The 25,431-nt window shown below is 40.7% G+C and overlaps 5 protein-coding genes across 6 annotated transcripts; 2 read left to right on the forward strand and 3 right to left on the reverse strand.

Annotated features, from left to right (window-relative positions):
* Positions 1-61: 61 nt before the first annotated feature.
* Positions 62-1,176, reverse strand: LOC4339989 (uncharacterized). The gene has a single exon (XM_015786504.3). The coding sequence runs from the start codon at positions 1,170-1,172 to the stop codon at positions 495-497; it is 678 nt and encodes a 225-aa protein (XP_015641990.1). The 5' UTR covers positions 1,173-1,176; the 3' UTR covers positions 62-494.
* A 2,505-nt stretch (positions 1,177-3,681) lies between these two features.
* Positions 3,682-5,238, forward strand: LOC4339990 (uncharacterized). Its single transcript, XM_015786290.3, has one exon. It carries the CDS (start codon positions 3,740-3,742, stop codon positions 4,919-4,921), a length of 1,182 nt encoding a protein of 393 aa, XP_015641776.1. The 5' UTR covers positions 3,682-3,739; the 3' UTR covers positions 4,922-5,238.
* A 7,155-nt stretch (positions 5,239-12,393) lies between these two features.
* Positions 12,394-15,831, forward strand: LOC4339991 (short-chain dehydrogenase TIC 32 B, chloroplastic). 2 transcript variants are annotated; one of them, XM_015785839.3, is made up of 7 exons: positions 12,394-13,103; positions 13,615-13,694; positions 13,816-13,984; positions 14,115-14,196; positions 14,698-14,785; positions 14,874-14,920; positions 15,241-15,831. In XM_015785839.3, exons 1-7 carry the CDS (start codon positions 12,742-12,744, stop codon positions 15,481-15,483), a joined length of 1,071 nt encoding a protein of 356 aa, XP_015641325.1. In that variant the 5' UTR covers positions 12,394-12,741; the 3' UTR covers positions 15,484-15,831. The 2 variants fall into 2 exon arrangements, with proteins under 2 accessions (XP_015641325.1, XP_015641326.1); XM_015785840.3 differs by having other exon boundaries at positions 13,816-13,975.
* A 1,864-nt stretch (positions 15,832-17,695) lies between these two features.
* Positions 17,696-19,854, reverse strand: LOC4339992 (BTB/POZ domain-containing protein At3g05675). Its single transcript, XM_015785618.3, has 2 exons — positions 19,564-19,854; positions 17,696-19,237 (listed from the first exon to the last, which is right to left on the reverse strand). The coding sequence occupies exon 2, from the start codon at positions 19,177-19,179 to the stop codon at positions 17,878-17,880; it is 1,302 nt and encodes a 433-aa protein (XP_015641104.1). The 5' UTR covers positions 19,180-19,237; positions 19,564-19,854; the 3' UTR covers positions 17,696-17,877.
* A 793-nt stretch (positions 19,855-20,647) lies between these two features.
* On the reverse strand, positions 20,648-24,303 carry LOC4339993 (uncharacterized). Its single transcript, XM_015785954.3, has 5 exons — positions 23,874-24,303; positions 22,835-23,040; positions 22,104-22,202; positions 21,746-21,819; positions 20,648-21,270 (listed from the first exon to the last, which is right to left on the reverse strand). Exons 1-5 carry the CDS (start codon positions 24,184-24,186, stop codon positions 21,054-21,056), a joined length of 909 nt encoding a protein of 302 aa, XP_015641440.1. The 5' UTR covers positions 24,187-24,303; the 3' UTR covers positions 20,648-21,053.
* Positions 24,304-25,431: the final 1,128 nt, after the last annotated feature.

The raw sequence follows: 25,431 nt of genomic DNA on the forward strand, positions 1-25,431 counted from the left end.
CACACACACACACAAAATCATAACAAGTTAGCAATACATGTGTACATTATCAAGCAATCCAAAAGGGGGCAAAAAGCAATAATAAGTTCTTTTCGACTTAGGGTTTCTCTTATCAATTCATCTCACAATCAAGTGGTAGCAATCATTTATACAGTTACAATTACAAAACCCCTGCAACCCCCTGGTCCCACAGTTCAGTCACATATACACCACCAATCCGAGTACAGCCACTTATGATTGATACTATACGTACGTGGGTTGTATGTACATACGTATAGCTGCGAGAGGAAGCTTCCGGGCATGTACGTACGTATATACGTACACACGCAGAACAACGCGACGAGCCGACGAGACGTTTGACCAACCCATTACCGGGTTAGTCAACGTCTCGATCAGAACAAAAAATAAATAAAAATAAGTCCGACCCGGCGATGAATTTTTCCACCGTTTTTCCACGGGTAGTCTCTCTCGTTGCCTCGCCGCGTCGCGATCGATCACCGCGACGCCGCCGCCTCGCCGCCCCACGCCGCCCACGCCGGCATCCCCACCACGGCGGCGGATGTCCCCGACACCGGGATGCCCATCGCCACGCGGCACCACCCTGGCTGCGCCGGCGGCGTCGACGGGGCATGCTGCGGCGGAGGCGGCGGGACGAGGTCGCCGAGGACGCGGACGGCGAGGTGCACGACGCCGCGGGCGGGGCCGCCGGTGCGCGGGCAGCGGAGGGAGTAGCTGAGCCGGCGGAGCGCGCGCGGCGGGCGGAGGCCGTCGAGCACGTCGGCGGCGGGGATCCTGCACCACCCCAGCGGCGTGGCGCCGCCGACGAGCCGGCACGCCGGCTCCGAGTACACCGCCACGTGCACGCCGCCGCCGCCGCGGCTCTCGAGGAACTCCGCGCCCACGGGGACGACGAGCGTGTCGTTCCACGAGTGCTCGCCGCTCGCCGCCGCCGCCACGTCCGTGCTGCACGCCGACGCCGCCGACGACACCGTCACGTACGGCCGCAGCCGCCTCGGGATCAGCGAATAATACGACGGCGGCGGCAGCCGCAGCGACTCCGCCGACAAGACGGTCACCTCCAGCGCCACCCCTCCTCCTCCTCCGCCTCCGCCGCCGCCGCACCCATCGCCGGCGCCGTTCTTGGACATGAACCGGAACATCGCCTCCGACATGAGCGAGGGATCATCGAAAAATGGTTCGTACGCTTTATACCCATGGGAGGTTTGAAGGATTCGCCATGGCGGGCGAGAGGTGGAAAGTAGAAGGGAGGTGGGAGGAGGAAGAGGAGTAGCTTCGTTGCGCGCGAAACCGCAGAGAAAGTAATCTTAACTATTACTATATCTAAGCTTCGTTTCGCTTTCAGCTGTTAGTTCGGCTCGCTGCTCGCCCTTTTGCCGCGCATTCTTGGCGTCTTCGCGCGGCCTACGTGGAAATTCAATTCGATTCGATATGTATATTTTCAAATTGATTGATCGATTCAAAAGTTTACGTGGGACGATCAAAATCAAACTTTGAGAATTTTTTTTCCAAACTAAACAACGCCTGATTCCTCGTGGAACTTATACTTTGAAAGTTTGAAGGATGACTATTCCGATCCGATTGTTGTTGACACCTGGCACTTGATCGATACTGTAGTTGTTATATGCTGGTACTTGTAGTTCTCCTCTTCTTCTTATTTTTTTCTTTCTTTCTTTTGACAGGGACTATTCAATATCATATGGATATTCTAGTCACTTGTGTAAATGTGACGGGTCAAAATTAAGCGTATAAGAGACTAGGAGTAGAATTTTTGCAACCTCTACGTATTACAAGTGACGTAGGAGACATCATTTTTTTTCCTAAGTACTCCCTTCATTGAATGTTTATTTATTTTGCTGTGATTTTTTATCATTGAAGAAACTATAAGTATGACTCATTGACTTATATTTTAGCATATTTATACTAATTTTTTAAATAAAATGAACGATCAAATGTTAAAACATTAACGGTGTCATTTATTTTAAAAAACGGAGGTAGTATTAATTATGGATGGTTAGCTTCTATCAAATTATTATATGTGAACAGTCCGTTGTCCTCTCGTATCTGAAAGGTTAATATACAGTTGCAGGATTAATATCCTATTAACGAGTTGCTACGGAGGAATCTTCATGGAATGCAAGGGAAACGAGCAAGTTGAAGCAAAAAGTACTGGGGGACGTGGGAGTTTTTAGACCATTTTCTTACTTTGATTGGGCTAGCATGATGGGCCATCAAAACGAGGCCCAAGAAAACTATATAACGAGGACTCAGATCAGGCCCACAGCGTCCTCTTTCTCAAAGAAAAGATCAGGCCCATGTCACGAACCAAGAGACCGGATTGGGTTGTTAGTTGTTAGTACTACTTGTTATTACTCACACAATAATATGAGAGATAAAATATAGTTCTTATATATATGTTTGATTTTTTTATTTACAAAACGCGCTACAAATATATACACTCATATAAATACACACATTTTTCTTAATTTTTTTTTAAAAACATGCACATCTACACCTAAAAAAGATTAGGCTGTTTTATTCCGAGATTAATGATGCCACCACAAGTATATTTGTCTACCACTAATAATTAAATAATTAGCCGTACCAAGTTAATTAAAGTATAAGCATGCCACTCACATTAGAGATGTCCTCGATCCACATTCAATAGCTTCCCGTACTGTTTGTCTCTTATCTTCTAGCCTTTGCATCAACAAAACTTCTCCTATATATAGACGCTTCATTTATCACGTTTGTATATATTTATATAAAATATATAAGTGGGTAGTATCTTCTATAATGACATGCCAAGTTTGTCTTCTATAATTACATTTGTATCTCATTCGTCAGCAATTTAGATTTATCAATCTACGTACGTACAATTTTAGGAGACTAAAAAAATCTAAAAACTTTAAGGAAATATAGCAAATCCCAACAAATATACGGCCTCATCGGTTACACATATTCCCTAATAAGTCAAAATATTTTATTAGAAAATAAAAATTAATTTAGAGATAAAACTTTTATATATGCGTTTTTAGCGACTTAAAAACTAATGCTAAAAATGAAACTATATTGAAAATAAATTAAAATTAACTTCAAAATTAAGTTTGAAAATTTAAATTTTAACTTTTAACTTTAACTCGTTAGGCAACCGATGGAGCCCATGTATACTAGACATACCGTACTGTTTGTCTATCTTCTTCTTGCCTTGGCAACAACAAAATTACTATTGTAGATGTCTCATTTTCGCATTTATCGCGCTTGTATTTATTCTCTAATGACATTTGTATATTATTTTATCTGCAATTTAGATTTAGTAATGTGCAATTTTAGGTGACCCAAAAGTGTACAGTTTTTTCAGGAAATCTAGCAAATCCCAACAAATATAGTGTACTAGATCCCATGCAAAATACAAACAAGGCAAGCAGGGAAGAATCCAAGCCGTCCAAACCAGCCCACATTCGAGGGAAATTTAACTATTTGCCACTCTTGTGACATGGCAATTAACGATTTGCCACGCTCTGTCAATGACACGTGGGCCCTCATGTGTCTATGACATGTGGGCCTAGTGGCAAATCGTTAAGGACCATTCGTAAGAGTGGCAAATAGTTAAAAGCCCCCAGATTCGAAGCAGAAAAGCCCATCTCCCAACCACCTCCACTCGCCTCCTTCAGATCCACTCCACCCTCAACTCCGGCGATCTACCCACTCGCCGCCGGCGATGGCCGTGCTCCTCCTCCTCCCCGTCCCCGTCCCGCCGTCTCTCCTCTACGCCGTCGCCGCACTCGCGCTCGCCGCCGTCACCCACCTCCTCCACCTCCCCTCCCTCCTCCTCTACGCCCTCCACACCTACATCCACCCGGACGCTGTCCCCTCCTCCACCCCTCGCGCCGTCCTCCGCCCGCCCGGCGCCGCCGCTGGATCCGGGAACCCCAAGCAGCAACGCGGTGGTGGTGGTGGTGGTGGCAAGGCGGCGGCGTCTCCGTTCGACGAGGGGTCCAACTCCGCGCAGCTCTACCGCCTCCGCCTCTCCCACGCCACGCTCGCCACGCGCCCGCGCTTCGCCGACTTCCACCTCGCACTCCTCCTCCCGCTCGCGCTGCTGCCACCGGCGCTGCTGCTCCCGGCCTCCGCCGCCGGCGCGGCCGCCCCGCTCGCGCCGCTCCCGCCCGTCGTGTTCCTCTTCGTCGCGCTGCTGCGCCTCGTGATGCTCCCGTCCCCGCGCCCCGCCTACCTCGCCGCCGCGCTCGGCGCGCTGCTCGTCGCTACGCTGCTCTCGTCCAGCCCGTTCGCCGGCGCGCTCGCGTCGCTCGCCGCGCTCCCCGCCACGCGGTTCGCGCGCTCGTTCTGGCTCGGCACCGACCAGCCCCGCTCTGGGCTCGCCGTGCTCGCGTCGTCCGCGCCCGCGCGCCTGCTCCTCTACCTCGCCGTCCTCGTCTCCTCCGCGGCGTCGATCCTCCAATGCTGCGGGTTCCTGGACAGCCCGGAGCTTGAGGTGAAGCTGCTCGCCGCCGCGGCGGGGCTGCAGCTGCTGGCCTCGCGGGCGGCCGTGCAGATGTATCTCAACGAGGCCGTCTTCTGCTGGTACCAGCGGCTGCACGTCAGCCGCTCGCCGGACACGGAGTACGGCCGCGCCAAGGTGTTCCTGCACAACCACCATCTCTGCGCCGTGGCCACGCAGCTCGTCGCGCCGCCACTGCTCGTGCTCTCGCTGCTGGCATTGTGGCGAGTGCAAGGAAAAGATTACTTTGAGGGCGTGGAGGAGCTGAACTGGCTTGTTGGGTGGTCGGTTGCCATGAAGGAGGCTGCATTGCTCGCGGCGCGGTGGATCGTTGCGGTTTGGTCGACGGTGACCGTGGGCACGCTCGTGTTTTACAAGCGTGGATGGTTATTCGTCTTGTGATCAATCCCTTTTTTAGCTTGATTCTGCGTGATTGATTCAGATGGAGGTTGTATTTGATAGAGAGGTTCTACACTGGATTGCCGGAGTTTTGATAGCACGGCACAAGATTTTGGCTTGCATTTCTTTTGTTGGAGGACGTTGCTGGATCAAAACTTTGATTTTTCTTTTTTCCTTGTCTGTTCTTTACCAGAGGAGCAACTTCAGGTTGTTCTTTTCTCTACACGTTGAGCAGAAAACTGACTGGTCAGTCACCCTGTTGTACTATCACTGTATCCACTTTAGTGCATATCAATGAATCAATTATTTTTCACCTGGTATGAAGCTTGAAAAGCATATCTTTGATATAATATCATTTGTAAGTCGTTTGAGGAGTATCTTACTTACTGCTTCCAGTTCAACAAAGTAAAATGCCTTTGCATGTATTCTTTTTTCAGTGTTATTCTTTGATCTTACTGAATGTCAATGTGGCAAACTGCAAAGCCAGGCGCACTGAAAAAAATAGTTAACTCTGCAATACAAGCTTAGAGGAAGTCTAGATTTGCAGATGCTACATGAGCTGCATCATCATTCTGTGAGATGCTTATGCCTTATTATGACTTCTCTATTGCACATATCAAATGCTTGTGCACAATAATATATTCAAATTTTCTCACTACAACAGCAATGGCAGTATGTGCAACTTGCATAATGTTGTTGGCAGCCCACTGACCTGATTGTATTGTTTGCGTAATATAGGTTCCTTTCTTTTGCCAAGTACTTTACTTTTCTCGCTTAAGTGTCACAATTTTGGGCCATACCACACTGCATATTTGTTACAGCATCCGTTTTCGGAGAATCTATATAGTACTTATGGCTTGTAAATGGGATGCAGTTTGAACTACCATATCTTATTTTATTTGCCTTATAAAAATTGCATGAAACTGTTGCTTAATCTATTCTGAATTTTATCTTATTAGTGTCTTATCATATCTGGATGTGACCTGGATAACTTATTTACCTGACAAATATGCTTGCCCTTCACCCTGCTCACTTTCCAGTTGCACAATTGTCAACCTTTTCAACCTGGGTTTTCTCTTTGCGCCAATTGATGGTCACTTCTATCCTTACTTTGTAACCAGCTAATCCAATTTGCAGTGTTCAACCTGCTTGCATGATGATCTTCATGGGTCTGCCCATCCTTTATATAAAAAAAAAAATCTATGTTTGCGTCTAAACAATTGGTGCCTGCTCTTATCTGAGTGAACAGTCGATTCATTTTTCAATCCATCAACGAGCTGTTTATCAGTTGGCACAATTTAATTTGCGATGGTAAGCCAACATTATTGCTGTTGTAAAAGAAGTGATTTTCTTCTTCTCAGGTTATATCCATGAAACAATTTATAGCAGTATCAACAGTCTTATGCATCAACATGTAGATCACTGGATTTCTGGATGCATTTCGATAAGGATCTGAATTCATGTGGTGTAAACAAGCAATTCAAGGAAACTTTTTTGTCATCTTCAATCATTTGCAAGTACAGAGATTGAGAGAGCACATGCTCACAAGTTCATACTGAATGATTTTATAACTTTATTTTCTTTTGTCATCCAAGATACATGTTGGCATCATATTTTGCAAAGTGGATCACCAATCAGGGATGAGGTTGCAAATATCACCATATTATCATCTTTGTTGGGTTTCTTTCAGATTGATATAATACATTAAAAACAATTAAAAGCATATGTATTTGTTACTAATTGCAAATTTGCAAGTTAGTAAGATAGGCAATCAGGTACTTGAACAATTGATACTTCACATGTCTTCAGTCTCTCATTCATACACCTTTGCTATATTGACTATGCCTTCACCAACTTTAGTGTGTGAAGTGTTTGCTGAGAGTCTAATTAAGATAGCCTTCATCATCTTCCCATGCCTTTCACTTGAAAACAATTAAGCATCACCTTTGTATAGTCACTCATCATTAAGGCTTAATCTATGGTTTTGCAGGGTGTTGGAAAGTTGGAACCCATAAGTTCATCAGTGCGTTTGACTTGGCCACCTATCCAGTTGCTATCGGTGAGGATTCGAGCTGATCCATTGGTAGTTCTTCGTGGCAGAGAATGTGCTTTCGGTCAGTGCACGCGCCAAACCCTCTTTTCATTTCATTACATTACATTACACTATGCTCTTGATCATCCTAACCAAAAAGACAAGCCAAAGGTATCAAAGTATTGTATTGTTGTGCCAAGAAAGGTACAAGTATGTGGCGCGCGTGTTCAAGTGAGTACATGATACAATGGTCCAAACAACAAACCTGCATGCATCAAGGAAGAATCTTGGAGATATAGAGTGAGCATATTACTATTATTCTCTGAGCAAAACAAGAACTGATTTGGTTTGGAACGAACTGTGCTAATTAGTGGCTTGTGGGGCAGGATTAAGATACAGTTATCGTCACCTGGATCATTTGCCCATTGGGCTGTGTGCATGTTGGAAGAGCAGGTGACACCAGGAAAGGAAAATCTAATGGAATCCCCTATCCTGGGGGATTGCAATTTGCCTTTCAAAGTACATGTTTCTTTTCCCACTAATTTTCTTTTTCCTCTATATGTTGCAATAAGTGTGCTTCTTAATTGTTTTTCGCTGATACGATCAGATTAAGTAATCGGAGAAGCCAAGAGTGGATGCCTGTATTTAGCAACAAGACTGAAAGGATGTGACAAGGCAATAATGTGAGTATGTGACAAGGCAATATTGATTGACCAAAACCAATATTACTCTTCCGACCAGTATTCTGCATAGATTTGGACGTCCACTCCGTTTTTATTGTTGCATCTAGATTTATTGTTCAGGTGCGTATTGTGGTTTGCATATTTGCATGAATCTAGATGGGCAGAAGTTATGCACTTATGCATGATCATTAGCTCACCATTAGCCGATACCATGTAAAGAAAATAAAAATAAGTAATGACTATGCATTTCATTCTATCAGAATTTCATGTCAAAAATTAGGTACCATGTATACGGATAGTTTTCTCCATCTAGCATGTTTGAGTTGGTGCTCGTATAGTAGGATCATTTTCTATTCCCTACAATAAATAAAAAAAAGAAGAGAGAAAAGTTTAATTATTAAACTCTAAACAAGGAGCTAGGATTGAGCGATGATTGCAACAACCATTTGTAGCCAAAATGGGCATCACCTTCACAGCTGATGCAGCTCTATCTTGCTGAATTGTTTAACAGCCACCCATGACCCATGGGCTCATGGCAAAATTTTGTATATTTTGTTTCTTTCATGGCTTTAGAGTTTGTTTAGTTCGCGAAAAGAAATTTTTTGGGTGTCACATCGAACGTTTGACTGGATGTCGGAAGGGGTTTTCGGACGCGAATGAAAAAACTAATTTCATAACTCGTCTGGAAACCATGAGACGAATTTATTAAATCTAATTAATTCGTCATTAGCACATATAGGTTATTATAGCACTTATGGCTAATCATGATCTAATTACACTCAAAAGAATCGTCTCGCGATTTCCATGCAAACTGTGCAATTAGTTTTTATTTTTATCTATATTTAATTCTCTATATATATGTACAAAGATTCGATGTGGCGTTTTTGAAAAAAAATTGGGAACTAAACAAGGCCTTAGCATAGTAACAACATGAGAACAAAAGTTAAGCAAATTATTGCACACAGAGAGAATCCATCAAGTTGACACCTTACCAGACCTTTCTGGTGTTCTTCAAAAATCAAAATTGTGTACACTACTGAATACTGACATAGATTATCAGTAGTGATTTTTTGTTTTCTTGGAACCCAACAAGAACATAACTGAAATGCATGTGTCTAATTATCAGAGTAATCAGATATAGCCCTCTGTAATGAATGTAATAGATGCAATTCTTTCACACAACCAATTCAAAGTTGTTGCTACATCCAACTTGTTTTAAGGGGAGACCACTAAAAAATAAGCACAATTTGCAAAGCTCTTTATATACTGTTACAATGATTGCAAGATCTATCGCTTATAGGTGTTCCAAGAATATTTTTGCGTCAAAGATCGAGGATCTTCCTGGGACCTTCCAGCCAAAAGTAGTCACGACTCACAAGACAAAGGGAAATGGGAAGCTGATCTCCTGCAATGTATACAGAAACTTGTCACAAGTCACTTCGTGATTACTTGGATTATTGAAACCTCCACACTTAAAAAAAACATTCTCTTATTCTTCTACAGTATTATTTTAGATCACTTATTTTAAACTATTTGTTAAGTTTATTTATCAATATATTTAATTAATTTATTTATTTCTATAATCATGTAGATAATTCATGTAATAATCATGAATATATTTAATTTATTTCTATAATCATGTAGATAATTCATGTAATAATCAACTAAATAATCTAAATTAAAAGGGGCTTGCATGAGAGAAAAGCAGTATAAGATCATGATGCTAATTAATCACGGTCGCTCATACGTTATTTCTATTTATTTTACTTATCTAGCTTTTTTATGTCTATATATGCTAGTGTCACCTATAATTTGTGGGAAATGAGAAAGAGGAACCACACAGAAAACTACTAATTCAACTAATACGCATCTACGCATGGTACATCTTGCTCTAATTATTTTTGTTAGCTGTGCAAACCACGCACATACAAAAGTAATGCTCATAAAATCCATCATCGGATACGGATTACCACTATAGCCACTATTCATTAGCTCCCATCTCCATCACATCCTCCTTTCCCCCTTCTTTTCCTCCTCTGTTTGGTTTTGTTTTAGAGCAATGCCAAATTGCCAAATTATTATTATGTTTTTTTGGGGCAAATGTGACCTACTCCTCTTTGCTCCCAATCTTGGAGCTAGCTTAGCTAATTGCTCCCCACCCACCACCATTGGCCTATTGCAAGCTTGATTTGATCTGCAAACACCCACTATATTCATATACAAGTTTACAAATTATCAAGCCCACTTCTCCCACTACTAACTAACTGATAACAGCTCCTTCAGTTTGGATGTATTTCCTTTTTATATTCAGAAACTCCCAATAATTGTTAACATTGTTTCAAGTTTCAAACGGTTTTCAATTCTTGATTAATTTAATTCTCAAACTAATATACGTAAATATATCATATATTAGAGCTTTAATTTGCCAGATTAATATATGAACCATGAAGGAGGAAAATGACCGGTGAAAGTGTAAAAATCTTACTGTATATCTATACTTCTGTTGAATATTAATTTACAATATTATAAATCTTTGTTTAGAATAAGACCTTATCAAAGGTTTTTTTAAGTTCATTCAAAAAATTTTTTTGAAAGGTGGCCCAGATGGACCCAGCTTTTATGGCAAGCTAGTAGAAATAATTCATGCTGGGATCACCAACTTACCATTCAGAGTATTAATAGGAAAACTTAGCTAGTTTGATCTACAGCTAATAAGCTGTAAAAAAATCAACTAACAAACGGAAAGAAATTATAAGTAAAACTCTTATATCTAAATTGTTAATATTGAAAAAATAAACTACGATGAGTAAGCCTTAAAATTAAATTTTGCTCTAGCCAAGAAAATTGAAACAACAAAACAACCTGAGATAGAACTTGCGCTAAAGTTCTTCTAGTAGAACAAAAGACTACGTGTTAGCCAATATACTACTTCTTCCATCTCCAAATATAAAAAGTCTAGAGTTCAAATTTTGTCTTAGATCGATAGCAACCTACCCCTCTCTGTTTCAAAAAAAAAAAAAGCACATTCATACTTAAAAATGGGTTTTTTTTTTGACAGGGGTAGGACATATAAAAGATAATTTTTGCCACCACGCGCTTCTTTTGGCTTTATTATAATTCGAGCCTACACATTACATATCTTAATAAGACAAACAAAATTTTCTACCCCTTTCCCTAATACCCTACAATCTCTTAAAAAATGTTACACTTTTAGGACAGAGGGAGAAAGACATTATTAAAGTCCACTACCGGTCAATGCAAGTAGTTTCACATATGCATCAGGGTAGAAAATCTTCAGATGAAGCCAAGGAACAATTTCACATCCTTGTTGTATTAGTCATACATAGTGTCATCTTCGATAGCGCTTACAGATAAGCTGCACGATCCAAGACGAACATATAGCTATCAACACCTTGTGTTTAGAGGCATGTACATGCAGCCATGAATCGTTCGCCCATTCCTGCATGATCTCGCCTTCGCATTCAGCGACAAGCATGAGAGCGACCTGCATCGATGGAGAGCTAATTAATTAGTACTAATTTCAAATTGCAATGTGTTAATTGGGAATATATATATCTATATATATATATATATATATATATATATATATATATATATATATATATATATATATATATATATAGTAAATTTGTTTGGTGCTCCATGGTGCCCGGGCACCATTGTTGAAATTGAGTATATATCCAATTCAAATGAGCATGAAACTTTTTCAATTATTTAGGTATTAATATTAACTACTTTACTAACTAGTTGAAAGCAAGTTTGAACTGAATTTGAACTTGTTTTTGTTAGATTTTGATTCTAGGTATATAGCATCCATACATATAATTAGTTAGGTATGTAATCATGGATTGTGAAATAAAGTTAAATTTGAGTTGTTTTGTTGATAGGTATAGGTATGAATCGAATTCTTATAACTAGGTATATACTCACAATTTGAAAATTTTGAAAAATTTGAGTGATTTTGTGCATTTGAAACCATGGTGCCCGGGCACCATGGTGCCCCATATGAGTGTCCTATATATATATATATATATATATATATATATATATATATATATATATATATATATATATATATATATATATATATATATATATATATATATATATATATATATATATATATATATATATATATATATATATATGCAGACAAGCTTCCCATGCACACTCCGTACATACCAATTACAAATGTCACAAATTCTAGAAAAAATTAGACACATACTCCTAATATAATATTACACATATCTGCAAAATCTCATATTCAAATTCATTATATTTTAGCCATAAAAAAAGTGGAAAATCTGACAATTTTTAGGGTAAAAATCTGTTAGAATTTTGTTACGGCTAAAATATAATGAATTTGAGATAAGATTTCACAGTGGGTACAATACTATTAGAAATATGTGTCTAATTTTTTCTAGAATTTTCTATGATATTTGCTAATTGGTGTGTACGAAGTGTGTACGGAAAGTTTATGTGTATATGATATGTTCCTTGTTAATTAGTATCTCTCGTGTGTGCAAGCGCATCAATGGTGATGACATGTGTGTGATGACCGATGGAAAGGTTCCAAATTAAAGAGAGGAATTTTTTTTAAAAAAAAACGAGGAGATGATGAGGAAGAACCGAGGAAGAAGATGACTTAGATTTGTACTACTTTTGTCTCTACTGGAAAGCTAGTGTTAAGCAAAGGAAAGATGAATACTACAGATGATTAAAACTAAGGTATCACCAATTAATTAATTGGGTCGATCGATCTGATGCTCACAGCTCACTCACACACTGACTGACACGCACAAAATCAGCTAAAAATTAACGAAAATAAACTGTACCCCCTCTTCTTCCAATTAATTAAAAGCTTAAATCAGCTTAATTATTTCCTAATAACAACATGATTATATTATGTAAAGCTCATGGCTTTCCAGTGCAACTGTACTCACTCACTCACTCACTCACTATTTATACCCAGCTCAGCTCATCTTCTTCTCCGACGAGATGCGACGACTTCTCTTCGATCTCGCGCCAACTCATCACCGCCATAGCTTAGCTTAGCTTAACCATAATTAAGCTAGCTTAGCTTAGCCATGCTGACCTCGCTGAGATACCTGGCCGGCACGGCGGGGGCGAGCGGCTTCGGGTCGCGCGCCACCGCGGAGGACGCCACCGCGGCCTGCTCCGACCTCCGCCACATCACCGCCATCATCACCGGGGCGACGTCGGGGATAGGGGCGGAGACGGCGAGGGTGCTGGCGAAGCGAGGGGCGAGGCTGGTGCTGCCGGCGAGGAGCCTCAAGGCGGCGGCGGAGGCGCGGGCGCGGCTGCTCGCCGAGTGCCCCGCCGCCGCCGGCGACGTGGTGGTGATGCCGCTGGACCTCAGCTCGCTCGCCTCCGTCCGCCGCTTCGCCGCCCGATTCCTCGCGCTCGGCCTCCCTCTCAACCTCCTCATGTACGTGTACTACTGTTAATTATCACCAACTCCTCCCACTAATCACGATCATGCTAATTAATTGTTGGTGCTAATTAGTACCATCAAATAATATTGCACATTGCCTAGCTAGAGGAATTATTTGCATGGTTGGTTTGGTTTGGTTTGGTTTAAATATATATGAGGTGTTTTTAATTAGACTAAATTTCATAAAACTACATATATTTTAACTAAACTATCATAAAACTAAAGTATTACAAATCTACAAATACAATGTTGAAGTTAATACAAAACTATTGATTTTTTAGTTTAAATCTCTTTTACTACCGTTATATTGGAACTATGAACGTAATAGTTTACCTATAGTTTTATTATGATAAATTTGCTATCTAATACGTAGTTGTGGGATAAAATTAATTAATGCGAAATATATTTTTATGATACAACACTTTAAATTTTAGTTTTATCACAATTTAATTAAAGTATGTACTTTTTTAATTAATTTGGCACCATGCACGATGAATTCATGCAGCAACAACGCCGGCAAGTTCGCCGACCGATTCGCCTTGTCCGACGACGGCGTCGAGATGACCTTCGCCACAAACTACTTGGGTACGTACGTTGCATGCGATTAACAAAGCTTAAATAATTACGCTAAGTGTTTATCGAAGATGCTAATTAATTACGGTGCTAACTAATTATCGCGTTAATGGATTGGATATAATTAATTCAGGGCACTTCCTGCTGACGAAGCTGCTGATGGAGAAGATGGCGGAGACGGCGGCGGCGACCGGCGTCGAGGGCCGCATCGTCAACGTATCCTCCACAATCCACAGCTGGTTCGCCGGCGACGACGCCGTCGGCTACATCGACGCCGTCACGCGCAGGAAGATGTGCGTAGAGTTAGTTACAAATCCCTGTCACATCACACTTAAATTTAATTTCTCAAAAGAAAATAAGACAAAAAAAAGACGATGGAGATATTAATCCGTGCTTTAAGATTCACGTTTTGGATATCATGCACCTGTGCAGACCGTACGATCCGACGAGAGCCTACGCGCTCTCCAAGCTGGCCAACGTTCTCCACACGAGGGCACTCGCGGATCGGCTCAAGGTAATTATTATTCACTCTGATCTCATAAATCAAATTAAGACTAGTATATACACACATACATACTCCCTGCGTCACATAAAAAATCAAGCTAGTACTGGATGTGTTTCCAGTACTATAAATCTGAACATACCTCTGTCCAGATTCGTTGTACTAGAATATGTCAGATCCAGTCCTAGATTTATTATTTTATTTTTTGGACGGAAAGAGTATTTCGGTTATATTTGTTATTTTTTCACGAGTTGTAGAAGTTGAATTTTAGGTTGGATATTTATGAAGTGGCGATACAACGTATATTTATCACATCTTATCAGTTTTCAAAAAAAATAATAATTATTTAGGTCGCATACAGAAAATAAAGAAGGGATATCCATTCCATAAAAAAAAAGTTTCCCTGATCTCATGACTTAATCACACGACAAAGCATAGCCAGTGCTAAATTAAGCAATTAACCTTAATTAATTAGCTCTAGATTAAGCTAATTGCCATCAATGGCTTGAGCAGGAGATGAAAGCCAACGTGACGGCAAACTGCGTCCACCCTGGTATCGTCAGGACCCGGCTCATCCGAGAACGCGACGGCCTTGTCACCAGTAATTCTTCTCATCCCTCTTCAATTTTTTCAACAAATTTACCAGCATCCAAGTAAGAAATTTACCCAAGAAATGATTTTAACTGCAGATACAGTCTTCTTCCTGGCGTCCAAGCTGCTCAAGACGATCCCTCAGGTCAGTTTCATCAGTGGATTTCGTAGGCAAGAATTTACTGAAAATGGTGCTTTGAATTGAATCTTCGATGATCCATGTTTCTTCCAGGGTTAAACCATTCGGTTTAGCCAATTTGATTGGACATCATCGAAATACTGAAATTTCCAAAATTTTAAACAAATTTTAGTTGAATTTAAATAAATATTACCAAAATTTATGAAAATATTAAGAAAATAAAAAATTTTGGTCGAAATAATATCGTATCGGACAGTCCGAAATTCCAACCCTGGTTTCTTCTTAAATTCTGATCCTGTCTTGCTCATGCTATATATAATCAACAGGCGGCGGCGACGACGTGCTACGTGGCGGTGCACCCGGCGGTGGCCGGAGTGTCCGGCAAGTACTTCGCCGACTGCAACGAGGCGTCGCCGTCGAGGCTGGGATCCAACGCCGACGAGGCCGCCAAGCTGTGGAGATTCTCCGACGAGGTCGCTGCGGAGGAGAAGGAGGAGAGTGTTCATGCCGGCAGCTTCAGGCTCCAGGTTCAGAGCTCCAATGCAGACCGTGGCTTGGCTTTCGCCTAGCTAGCAAGATCATCAGTTCAGTTCATCATCACCAGAAGAAGAAAAAAAATTAATCCAATTTTGATCGCCGACGCCCGACAAATTCAAAGAGATTCATCACAGAGCCTGGAAGAAAATTCAAGTTAGATTGTCAGTTTCAGAAACCAGAGGAGTAATTACAGAGAGTAAAAACACTAGAGTATAATGGTATATGTATACTGTAATCTGAGTTTAGATGTAAGATAATATGTTAGATATGTATAAGAATATGCTAGATGTAAATATATACATACAATTACACCATATGTATAATATCGTGATATATGCTGTATCATGTTTCATGTTATAAAACGTTTTGACTTCTTTCAAGTTTGATTTAGTTTATACAAAAACATAGCAAAATTTTAAACACAAAACAAACATACTATTAAAATATATTCAGTGATAGATTTAGGGCCTGTTCACTTTGATGCCAGAAAAAACCTTATCAAATTTTGGCAAAATTTTGGTAACTTGCCAAAATTTTGGTAGGATTTCTTATTTAGTTACCAAAATTTGGTAGCAAACTAAATGTAGCCACTTTTTTGACAACTTTACCAAAATTTGGTAAGGTTGAAAATGTCATCAAAGTGAACATGTCCTTAATGAAACTAATTTTGTGTTGAAGATATTACTATATTTTTCTATTATAGTTAATCAACAATTTCTAAAAAAATGACTTATTTAAAAACTTATAATGTGAAACAGAAGAGCAGTGTTCACTGAAAAAAGAAGAATATGTGTTAGTGTGTTTTGAGCTGCCCTGCAAAGATCAGTATGCCACATGTTCTTCTTCAATGTCAATCAACCACACTAGATTGGACTAGATTAGACTAGATTAGATGCAAATGTTCAACTCCACTACCAGGTATAATTATTTGATCCATTGTACTAGATACTCATCTTTTGGCCCCATGCATTAGTGGACTTCACTGTTTGCACGTCATCTAATCATGCCCTACCATCAAATGATCAAATTGTTTGTCTGTAATTGAAGAGGAAAAAAGGGGAACTTAGGTTCATTCCCAATCTCAATTGGAGCAGTTTGCTAATTGTTTATCACATTATGCACGAGGAAAGGAAAAAGATACCAATCAACAAATGAAGTGAAAGATGCTTGCAACTGAAGCTCCACTACAGGTCAATTTGCTAAATGGGGACAGAGAGCCATAGAATCACTCACCTGTTTGTTTGCTGGAAAGCATAACTTATGACATTATGCAAGTTATCTATTACTAGGTAATAATAATCACTTAGAAGAAAATTGACCAACAAGACCTCATAATGATCCTAACCAGCAGTTAATCTGAACTCTGAATAGAGGGTTAAATAATGATGGACTAAGAAGACTCATGGTACCCCCAACTAGTTGTTAATCATCTCCTTTATGTTCCACTATGAAGAAAGCTTCTTTTAGCTACCCCAAACACATCAGGAGATTGGAAGAATTAAGCTGGACATTTGCTATCAATCATTCCTTCTGTCTTAAAGAAAGCACTTTGTACCAATAAGTACATGGCTAAACCTAATATATGTACTTAATCAAGTGCTTGGAATGATTTAAGATATCATTAGCAGAAGATCATCCTCATGATGGCCGCAATCAGTTGAAGATTAGCTAGAAAGCCCTGAAGATTCCTGTGCCACAACGGGACAACTAATTAATGCGATGCTTTTGCAGAAGTGCCAAATCCCAAATGGTTTCGTTTGATTAGGAATGAAGTGACTAATGATGCATGAGCAGCTGGGTTGAGATAAATCATAATTTAGTCTGAATATTTGAATCAAGCAGTTTGATGAAGACAATGATCTCTACCAACTAAAATTTCCAACCTATCTGACGGACCACTTCATTAAACCTGTACAAGAATACTAAAGAAGGACCTTTCTGCCTTTCTTGTATTCAACACAGAAACCAATTGGATGATAAAGGGAAAAAAATAGTTCTTTTTTTTAGTAGCAAATTTAAACCAAAGAATGTTTAAGAATTTAAGAATCCCCAGGATCCATGCATAACAATTCCAGGAACAGAGGGTGTACCAGACCTGATTGTACAGTCAGTTAATGAACTCTTATCATGTTTTATGATGCAAAAGAGTAAAAAATGCATCAGAATTATGCTTCGAAATATCCAATAGTAACCTAGTTGCTCCATGGACTATGCTTCGAAATGTCTCAGGTCAGGAAGAAGTAGTGAACTTGGACAAGGGTAATGAACATACTGCAAGAAAGCTCAAGTGTATTACACATGAGCAGTTGTTTTACAACATACAACAATGAAAATCTAGTTGGTATATTGCTTGGTACCAACCACCTGATTTCACTGACTTGTATAGGCTACAACAAAAGATTAAAATTAATGGTAGCCTTACAAAGTTACAAGCTGACTGTGGGGTTGCCACTCCCGTTTAGCCCTCCTACTAGCCTCCTCTTTGCCGTTTTACTACGGTAACACCACACCTCAAATGCCTCAGTGAGATCAGGATATCTGAACTGCTCTGCATTCTTCATCCACTCTCCAAGAATGTCTGCCTGATCACCTGATGGCAATGCTAACACCAATGAGACTATTGCACCCTCAATGTTCTGAAACAAGTCTGCATCCATCTGTGGAATCGCATCATCCTTCGACTTTTCATCAAGCAAGCGCTTCGTTGTTTGCATGAATGGAAGCCACATCCGCAGAAAATGAACTCTGGATGATGCTGGGAAAACCACAGAGCCATAGCCAACAGCATCAAAGGCCTTTCCAGTCACTTCAATAAGTTTTGCTTTTACAAGCCACAATCCTGAGCTATACTTCTTATCCTGAACAACTGAAAGAACATAGCCAGAGATTTCTGACCAACCAGAGACAAACTCGTTCATCATCTCAATCTTTGTCAAGACATTAGCCATCCAGTCAATGTCAGCTAAACTACAGAGAACCCTTTGTTCTGCCTGTTCAGGCAATTGCTCATACTCCGAGGTCAACAGATCTAGTCCAATCTTAAGCGTGGAGAACAGTTTTTTCAATCCTTCTCGCACCACAGACCTCACATCCTCATCCATTGTAACCAAAGCAGTGTCATCGTCCTCATGGAGCATGAAGTCAATTTGCTCCTGAGCAGAAGTCTTGAGATCATCCAAGAAAGGAGGAGATGGACTTTCCATGGACGTAGCAAAACGAATGGCAGAGATGAAGACATTCTTCACAGCAGAAACATTTGGGGCTTGAAGACGGGCTAACAGAGCTACTGCTTCCTCTGAGCCAAGGCTCTGAGCTACTTCCAAAATCTCTTCCTCCTCTTTTTCATCCCATGAAGCTGCTTCAAGGTATTCAATGCAGCTTCTGGTAATTAACTCACATTTGAGAAGTGTTGACGCTCGAAGCACGCCAACCGCTGACCTAACAGATTCAAAAGAATCTATAATTGATTCTGCAGGAAGATATATTAACTTCAACACCTTGACATAATGTTCATAGTCAGCACTTATACAGTCAACCCCAATGCAGTTGTTTGAACCAATGTCATTTCTGCTAAGCCAGTCTGCAAAATACTTGCTATTTCCGGAAAGCACAGATGAATGGCAGCAAAACCATTCTGCCTGGTCATCGGCCCGTTTAAAGCAAACACGAACATCGCTTGTAGTTTGATCACCGAACTTGTATCCATCAACTAGATCGGATGGTTCCATGTGTTGTCTATGCAGCAGACATCACCAGCGTGTTTCTTTGAAGCACAACACCACGAACCTGCACAACCAATTGATTATGATTTCATCAGAACAGAGATAGTCGTTTTAAACCAATTGATTGTGATTGTTTATGACAGTGGCTGCACCGCTGCAGCGATTACTTTGGGAGCAGTAAGTAATACTAATACATAAAATTCAGGAATCCTTTGAAAGCACACCCTTTAATGTCATATCATCTTGCATTCTTGCTCTAAAAGGTAATTCTTCTTCTTCTTTTGGTAAACAAGCTCAGTACAATTCAATTCGAGGGAAAGAAATCAATCCAGCCTCTACTAGCTCGGCTCACGAAGTGGTGGTTCATGTTTTTCTTGGGTAGAAACTGACCTGCTCCATCTCCGACTGATCGACGGGAGGCGGAGCTAGCGGCGTCGACTTCCCGTGCTGCTCCGCCGACGGACGGCCACCTCTTGAAGAAGAGTGGCGGTCGGGGAAGGAGGCAAGAACAACAGGCGGCGTGGAGGACGCCGCGGCGGCGGCGGCCCGGGAGGGGAGGGAGATCGACGGCGCGGCGGAGGGAGGAGGACGACGGCGACGTGGGGGCGTGTAGCTGCCGCGTGCTCGGTGGGGGGAATAGGGTTAGGGATTTGGTCGGCGAGATGGATATGGGCTCGTTCTGGGGCCTTGGGTCGTTCATGGCCCGAATAATACTCCAATCTGCTAGGCTAATGGACTGAAAAAAAAAAACTTCACATCATTTGTGAGGCAATTTTTTTAAAATACAACAGTACAAACAAATATGCTCACCACACATGCACACCCAACCTCTATAAATATCTTTCAAAGATTGGACCGATATATTTTAAGATTGACGAAGTCATCATGAACGTCTCGCTGTCGGTGGCGGGTACACCGTCTATCACTGAAAAAATAATTAGTCATAAATGTGGGCAGCCATGTAAGTCTACGACTTCAACCTAAGTGGACTGATTCCACCATAAAAGACCTAACCAATTGAGCAACGCTCACTTCACCATTATTGAGGCAAATTTATACTCCCTCTATTTCAAAATGCAAGTTGCTGAAAGTTTTGTAGCGAGTACGTCGTCTATTACTAAAAGAATAATTAGTCTTAAATGCGGGCACCTATGTCAAGTCTTGGACTTGAATCTAAGTGGGCAGCTCCACCATAAGAAACCTAACCAATTAAGCAACGCTCACTTCGCCACTCTAAGGCAAATTTGTTCTCTCTCCATTTCAAAATGCAAGTTACTTAAAGTTTTGTAGCTTTTGTACTTGGTCAAAATTCTCTAACTTAACCAATTTTATAAAAAAACTAATAATTAATATCCATAATACCAAATAAATATACTATCACGATATTTATATATTCGGTTTTATTTATGAAACTAATTTCATGCCATAGCATTTTTATTTAAACTTGTCATAATCACATGCGTATGTATGTATGTACGTCCAACAACAACAACAAAATATATTAAGTATTTCCCAATTGGAGGGGATTTCCTCTGTTTCAATGAAACTGTTGCCAATATTGCTGTTGAAGCATAAAAGGCAATTTGTAGGCAAATTTCGTATTAAACCCACGGTTTACAAAATGGGGAACCACTACAAGCCCTAAGTTACCACCGTAACCTAGTCCATGGTTTTCGAATGGAAACTAATAACATCTTTTCTGCAAAGCTGAACTAATAGAATATTTTCAACAAAGTTTGTACATACAGAAACATAAGAATGGCTCTACACAGAAAATATGACAACAAAGCTTTGCTATAGGCAAATGAAGCACATTGCTTGGATCAGTGATATCAGACCATTGTCAGGAAGACAAAAAGAACGCATTGATGTGCTTTGTCTTAGTAGGGCTCCAAGGATTCAACAACTCTCCTTGCTTGTATTTGCAAGGCCATCTGCCTCTGCTCCACGTCGAGAGTGGAGCCAAACCGACTTGCTGCCCATATCAGTGATGCGCACTGCTCGCCGAACAAAATTCTCATTTGTTCGTGTATGGGAGAGTTTTCTTTCGCATAAACATGCCCAATTAGCAATAGTAGGAACTCCCCACATTTCAATCTGCATCAAAGCATCATTCAACAAAAGTAGGTTAATCCAAAAACGAACAAACAATTTGGAGAAACAAATGTGCAATTGACTCTGTTAGTAGTGGAGTTATAGACTCAAGATTTTGATCATCAAAATTAGGACCCCAGAACAGTAAAGCTAATATCACATAGTAAGTCAGGATGTAATATTAAGGTTAGCACACAAACCTTGCTAAAACAAAGACTAGGAGTAGAGGTCAACAGCTAAAAACTTCAGATATCAATAGTTTTGAGGGCATGTTGTCACCAAGCTAGTAGGTTGCATGGCTCGTTTGTTTAACTTTCTGTTTTTCCAATTGATTGATGAGATACGGACAGATCAATCCATCAGACACATGAAGAGTAAAATTTGGTTTTCTTCAACAGGGAGGGAGAGAGTAAAATTTGGTTTGAACTGCCAGATTATGCATTCAGACTAAAGAAATGCTTAAAGGAATAATACGTGCCTTATGTGCTCTTCTACTTGCACATCCTTTAAAAGCTCTGCAACCTTCTCAAGTCCACTGAATTCCTCGAAATCCTAGATAAGGAAGAAGTTATATACAATGTGAGCCTTGGACCAACTGAAGAGCACAAAAAATGATAGGAAACAGAAACAATAAACTATGTCAACTTATTTAATGCTCAATGTCCTTTCAAACTAAGAGTAAGTCTTATTCATTTTGTTCTGAAATAAACCTGATGTTTATATTTCTCTTATGTCAAGTAATTGTACACTAACCCTAAGTAATGTAATAGAAAAAAAAACTAACATGTAAAAGATTTTAAGAGAATCATAACAATTAGGTAAAGAGGTAACAGCACCATCTGATTGGGGGGTGAATCCAACATCAACGATATCAGCGCGTCCAAGCACACTCCTTGCTCAGCTGGACCTCGGTTAGCTAATATATTCAGGATTACCTATAGAAAATAAAGGTTTTAGCTAATCAAGCGAAGAATATATGGGACAGGACAAAAATCACATGAGCAGATGGTACCATATTGAGCAATGATTTATGCTCGAAGAAAGAATCCGCAACCACAGAGAACAGGAACTTCTTGACAGTGATATACAATATAGAACTAACGATTTGACGCTACGGCTATGCGATAAATAAATTGCATGATCAACAGATTACCATCTGAGTGAGACCAAAAAAAAAAAAAACTTCTAGCCAGTATGATTTAACAAACATAAGGCCATTCCCAACCCAATGACTAGGATGGTGTCCATAGCATTAAATAAGCTGCCACCTAGGATGAAAAATAATATGACAAGTAAATAAATGAGGAAAGAGAAGGAAACCATGTCTTGCATGAGACATGGTTTCTACACAACATCCAAGACATCAAGTGAGATAGGTATCATTAAATTTAAGTATGGAATAGTGGTGTTTGCATTGGAAGAGTAGTGTCTAGTACTAGTTTCTTGATGATGTGGAGTTTATGGAAACTATGTCTAATGTCTTGGGTTGGGAATGGCCTAATTAAACCATCAAGCATAAAACAGATGTCTTAGAACAAAGCAAGCACTACAGATAATTGGATATTACCTTCACAGCCTTGTACTTGTGTGCCAGAGCAGTGCATCGGCTATACAAAAGGCAACATCCTTCCAAGACTCTAAGAGCGAGAGCAATTTCATTATCTGTTGGGGGGCTTGTAATCTTCATTGGTTCTACTCCAAATATATGATCCAAGGTCACAACAGGATCTTCCTTTGGTTGATGCAATGAGTTCTGAAAGAGAACAGGAATAACTGTCACAGAACACCAGCTCGTCAGTTCCTGCTCCTTTCTCAGGTATACATACAAGAAGTATATCCAACAAAATGCATGAGCATCACAAGTTCTTGATCAAGTTACAAACCTGAGGGAAAAAATTATACTGTAATCAGGGGAAAAAGACCTCACTGTAATATTGTTCTACTGAATTACTCAGCTAACTATGCTAGATGCTACAACAATCATTCAACTGAGGAAGATCCAATACAAAATACATATTTTGACCACAAGCAAGTCCAACATAATCCATTTTAAACTTGCAATTCATTAGTAGGGCGATTTTTCCAAGTTCTTGTTGATAGCCTCAATATGGGCTAAAGCAAATATAAGCTTTTACTTGGCTTACTGACATACGTAACTCGGAAAGAGATTATCAAGGTACCGTTATGAGGTTAGCTCTCCCCATAAATGCATCACGAAGAGAAGTAGAAAGCATTAGCATCGATATAATAAACACATACCACCAAGAGCACTTGTTTCATTTATAATGAACCAAGTTTTGTGCAGCACCAAACTAAACCAGCTCAATCAGCGCTTATCACCTAATACTGAATCTTGTGTTCTGACTGACATGTTACATCTAATAACAAATAGGTTTACTCGATGCTCTCATCTTAAATTTGTGCCGATTGTGGCAAGACAGTAACTATGTTCATCGATTTCATTCTAACCACCACTGGATATTGCATTGCATTAGAGATCAGGCCAACCAAATGTCGCTCCAATTACGGCGCCGGATGAGAATCACGAGAACAACCCGGTGCCCTATCGTTGGATCGCCGGAATGGATGGGAAAATCGGTTTGTACCTTGGAGATCGGGGATAGACTGGGAATGCCGGAAGAGGAGCAGCTGCGAGTCGTCGGTGGCGGAGGCGGTGGAGCGGAGGAAGCCGAGGAGGCTGCGGAGCCCCCGCGCGCGGAGGAAGGAGAAGTCGGCCTTGGCGTCGCGCAGCCCCGTGCGCAGCGCCAGCGTCACCTCCCGGTACAGCCGCCGCCGCGCCAGCGCCTCCGCGAGCTCCCCGCCGCCGCCGCTGCTTCCCGCAGATGAAGATCCCTCCGCTCCCGATTCCGCACCCGCGCCCCCTCCAGCCGCCGCCACCACCACCTCCTTCCGGCTCATCCCCGCCGCCTCTCGCCGCCGGCGATGTCGCCTCTCTCTCTCTCTCTTCTCTCTCTTCTCTACAGCTCCCTCTCCTTTTTCTCTTTTTCCATTTTTGCCCCTGTCTCGGAGAAAAAAAAAATCCACACCTCCGCACGGCCCAGTTAAGCCCAGGCCCAAAAAGTCGAGAGTTGGGCCGAGGTCCAAAATATCGTCAAGATTCGCCGCGCCCAAAATCCAATCCAAACGCGCTCCTCCGAATGATTTCCTTTTCTGAATTCTTTGAATGTCCTCTGAAATATTAATGAATTGGTGCACAAAGTGTCACATTTGGCTGTAAATTTTGGCTTGATTTGTTTTCTCACTGCAACTGAGAAAGTTTCTTCTTCAGAATTTGCCTTTTGGGATTCAGGGACTTCATCCAATCCACGGACTGCTCTTTAGTGCCAGTGATTCATCATCTTATAAAGCTTAAGGTCACATGGTGATCAAGTTAAATTATCAGATCATGTGATCATGATTCATGACCAGCTTCTGGAACACTGAAAACAGTGACAGTTGATCAAACGAGATAAGGATAACACGGTGGCATTACACCATATGGTGATAAATTTTAAAATTCGTGTTTATATATGCTCCTAATACATGGCAGTTCAGTGCTGGAAAGTGACTGGTAGGTTAGTACTTCCTCCGTTTCATATTATAAGACTTTATAGTATTTTCTATATTTATATATATGTTAATGAATCTAGACATATATATATATATATATATATATATATATATATATATATATATATATATATATATATATATCTAATTCATTAACATCTATATAAATGTGAGTAATGCTAGAAAATCTTATAATATGAAACGGAGGGAGTACTAAAGATTAGAATCTGAAATCTGCCAGGAAAATGACAAGAGTAGCTAGCAAAGCGATTACACAAGCTCGTCATTAGACACACTACCATGCTCTCGCACATGATGCAGACAAGTAAATGCGATTGCAGATCAAAGAAATGTAGTACATTATTACCAAGTTGGCATCCATAAAGTTATAAATTATGAACTAGTATGATCCATGAATGCATAATATAAACTGAACACATGTACTGTATAAGATCACACTGACAATCGCCATGGAAGAACCGAAGAACTGTTCTCAAGAGAAACAGACAATACGTAGGACAATACTGAAAATACATAGTGATCTGATCTGCTGTCGTGATCTGTACGTGTCCATGTGCACATTGAGAGATTGTT

This window comes from Oryza sativa, chromosome 6 (assembly GCF_034140825.1).
Source record: "Oryza sativa Japonica Group chromosome 6, ASM3414082v1".
Classification (NCBI taxonomy): Eukaryota; Viridiplantae; Streptophyta; class Magnoliopsida; order Poales; family Poaceae; genus Oryza; species Oryza sativa.

Coding starts and splice junctions, on each gene's coding strand:
- LOC4339993 (XM_015785954.3), bottom strand. CDS start 24,186: ATGAGCCGGAAGGAGGTGGTGGTGGCGGCGGCTGGAGGGGGCGCGGGT. Junction 22,203..22,834: donor ACAAGTACAAGGCTGTGAAG/GTAATATCCAAT, acceptor TATTTTCTATAG/GTAATCCTGAATATATTAGC. Junction 21,820..22,103: donor ATTCACCCCCCAATCAGATG/GTGCTGTTACCT, acceptor TTCCTTATCTAG/GATTTCGAGGAATTCAGTGG.
- LOC4339992 (XM_015785618.3), bottom strand. CDS start 19,179: ATGGAACCATCCGATCTAGTTGATGGATACAAGTTCGGTGATCAAACT.
- LOC4339990 (XM_015786290.3), top strand. CDS start 3,740: ATGGCCGTGCTCCTCCTCCTCCCCGTCCCCGTCCCGCCGTCTCTCCTC.
- LOC4339989 (XM_015786504.3), bottom strand. CDS start 1,172: ATGTCGGAGGCGATGTTCCGGTTCATGTCCAAGAACGGCGCCGGCGAT.
- LOC4339991 (XM_015785839.3), top strand. CDS start 12,742: ATGCTGACCTCGCTGAGATACCTGGCCGGCACGGCGGGGGCGAGCGGC. Junction 13,104..13,614: donor CTCCCTCTCAACCTCCTCAT/GTACGTGTACTA, acceptor GAATTCATGCAG/CAACAACGCCGGCAAGTTCG. Junction 14,786..14,873: donor ACGCGACGGCCTTGTCACCA/GTAATTCTTCTC, acceptor TTTTAACTGCAG/ATACAGTCTTCTTCCTGGCG.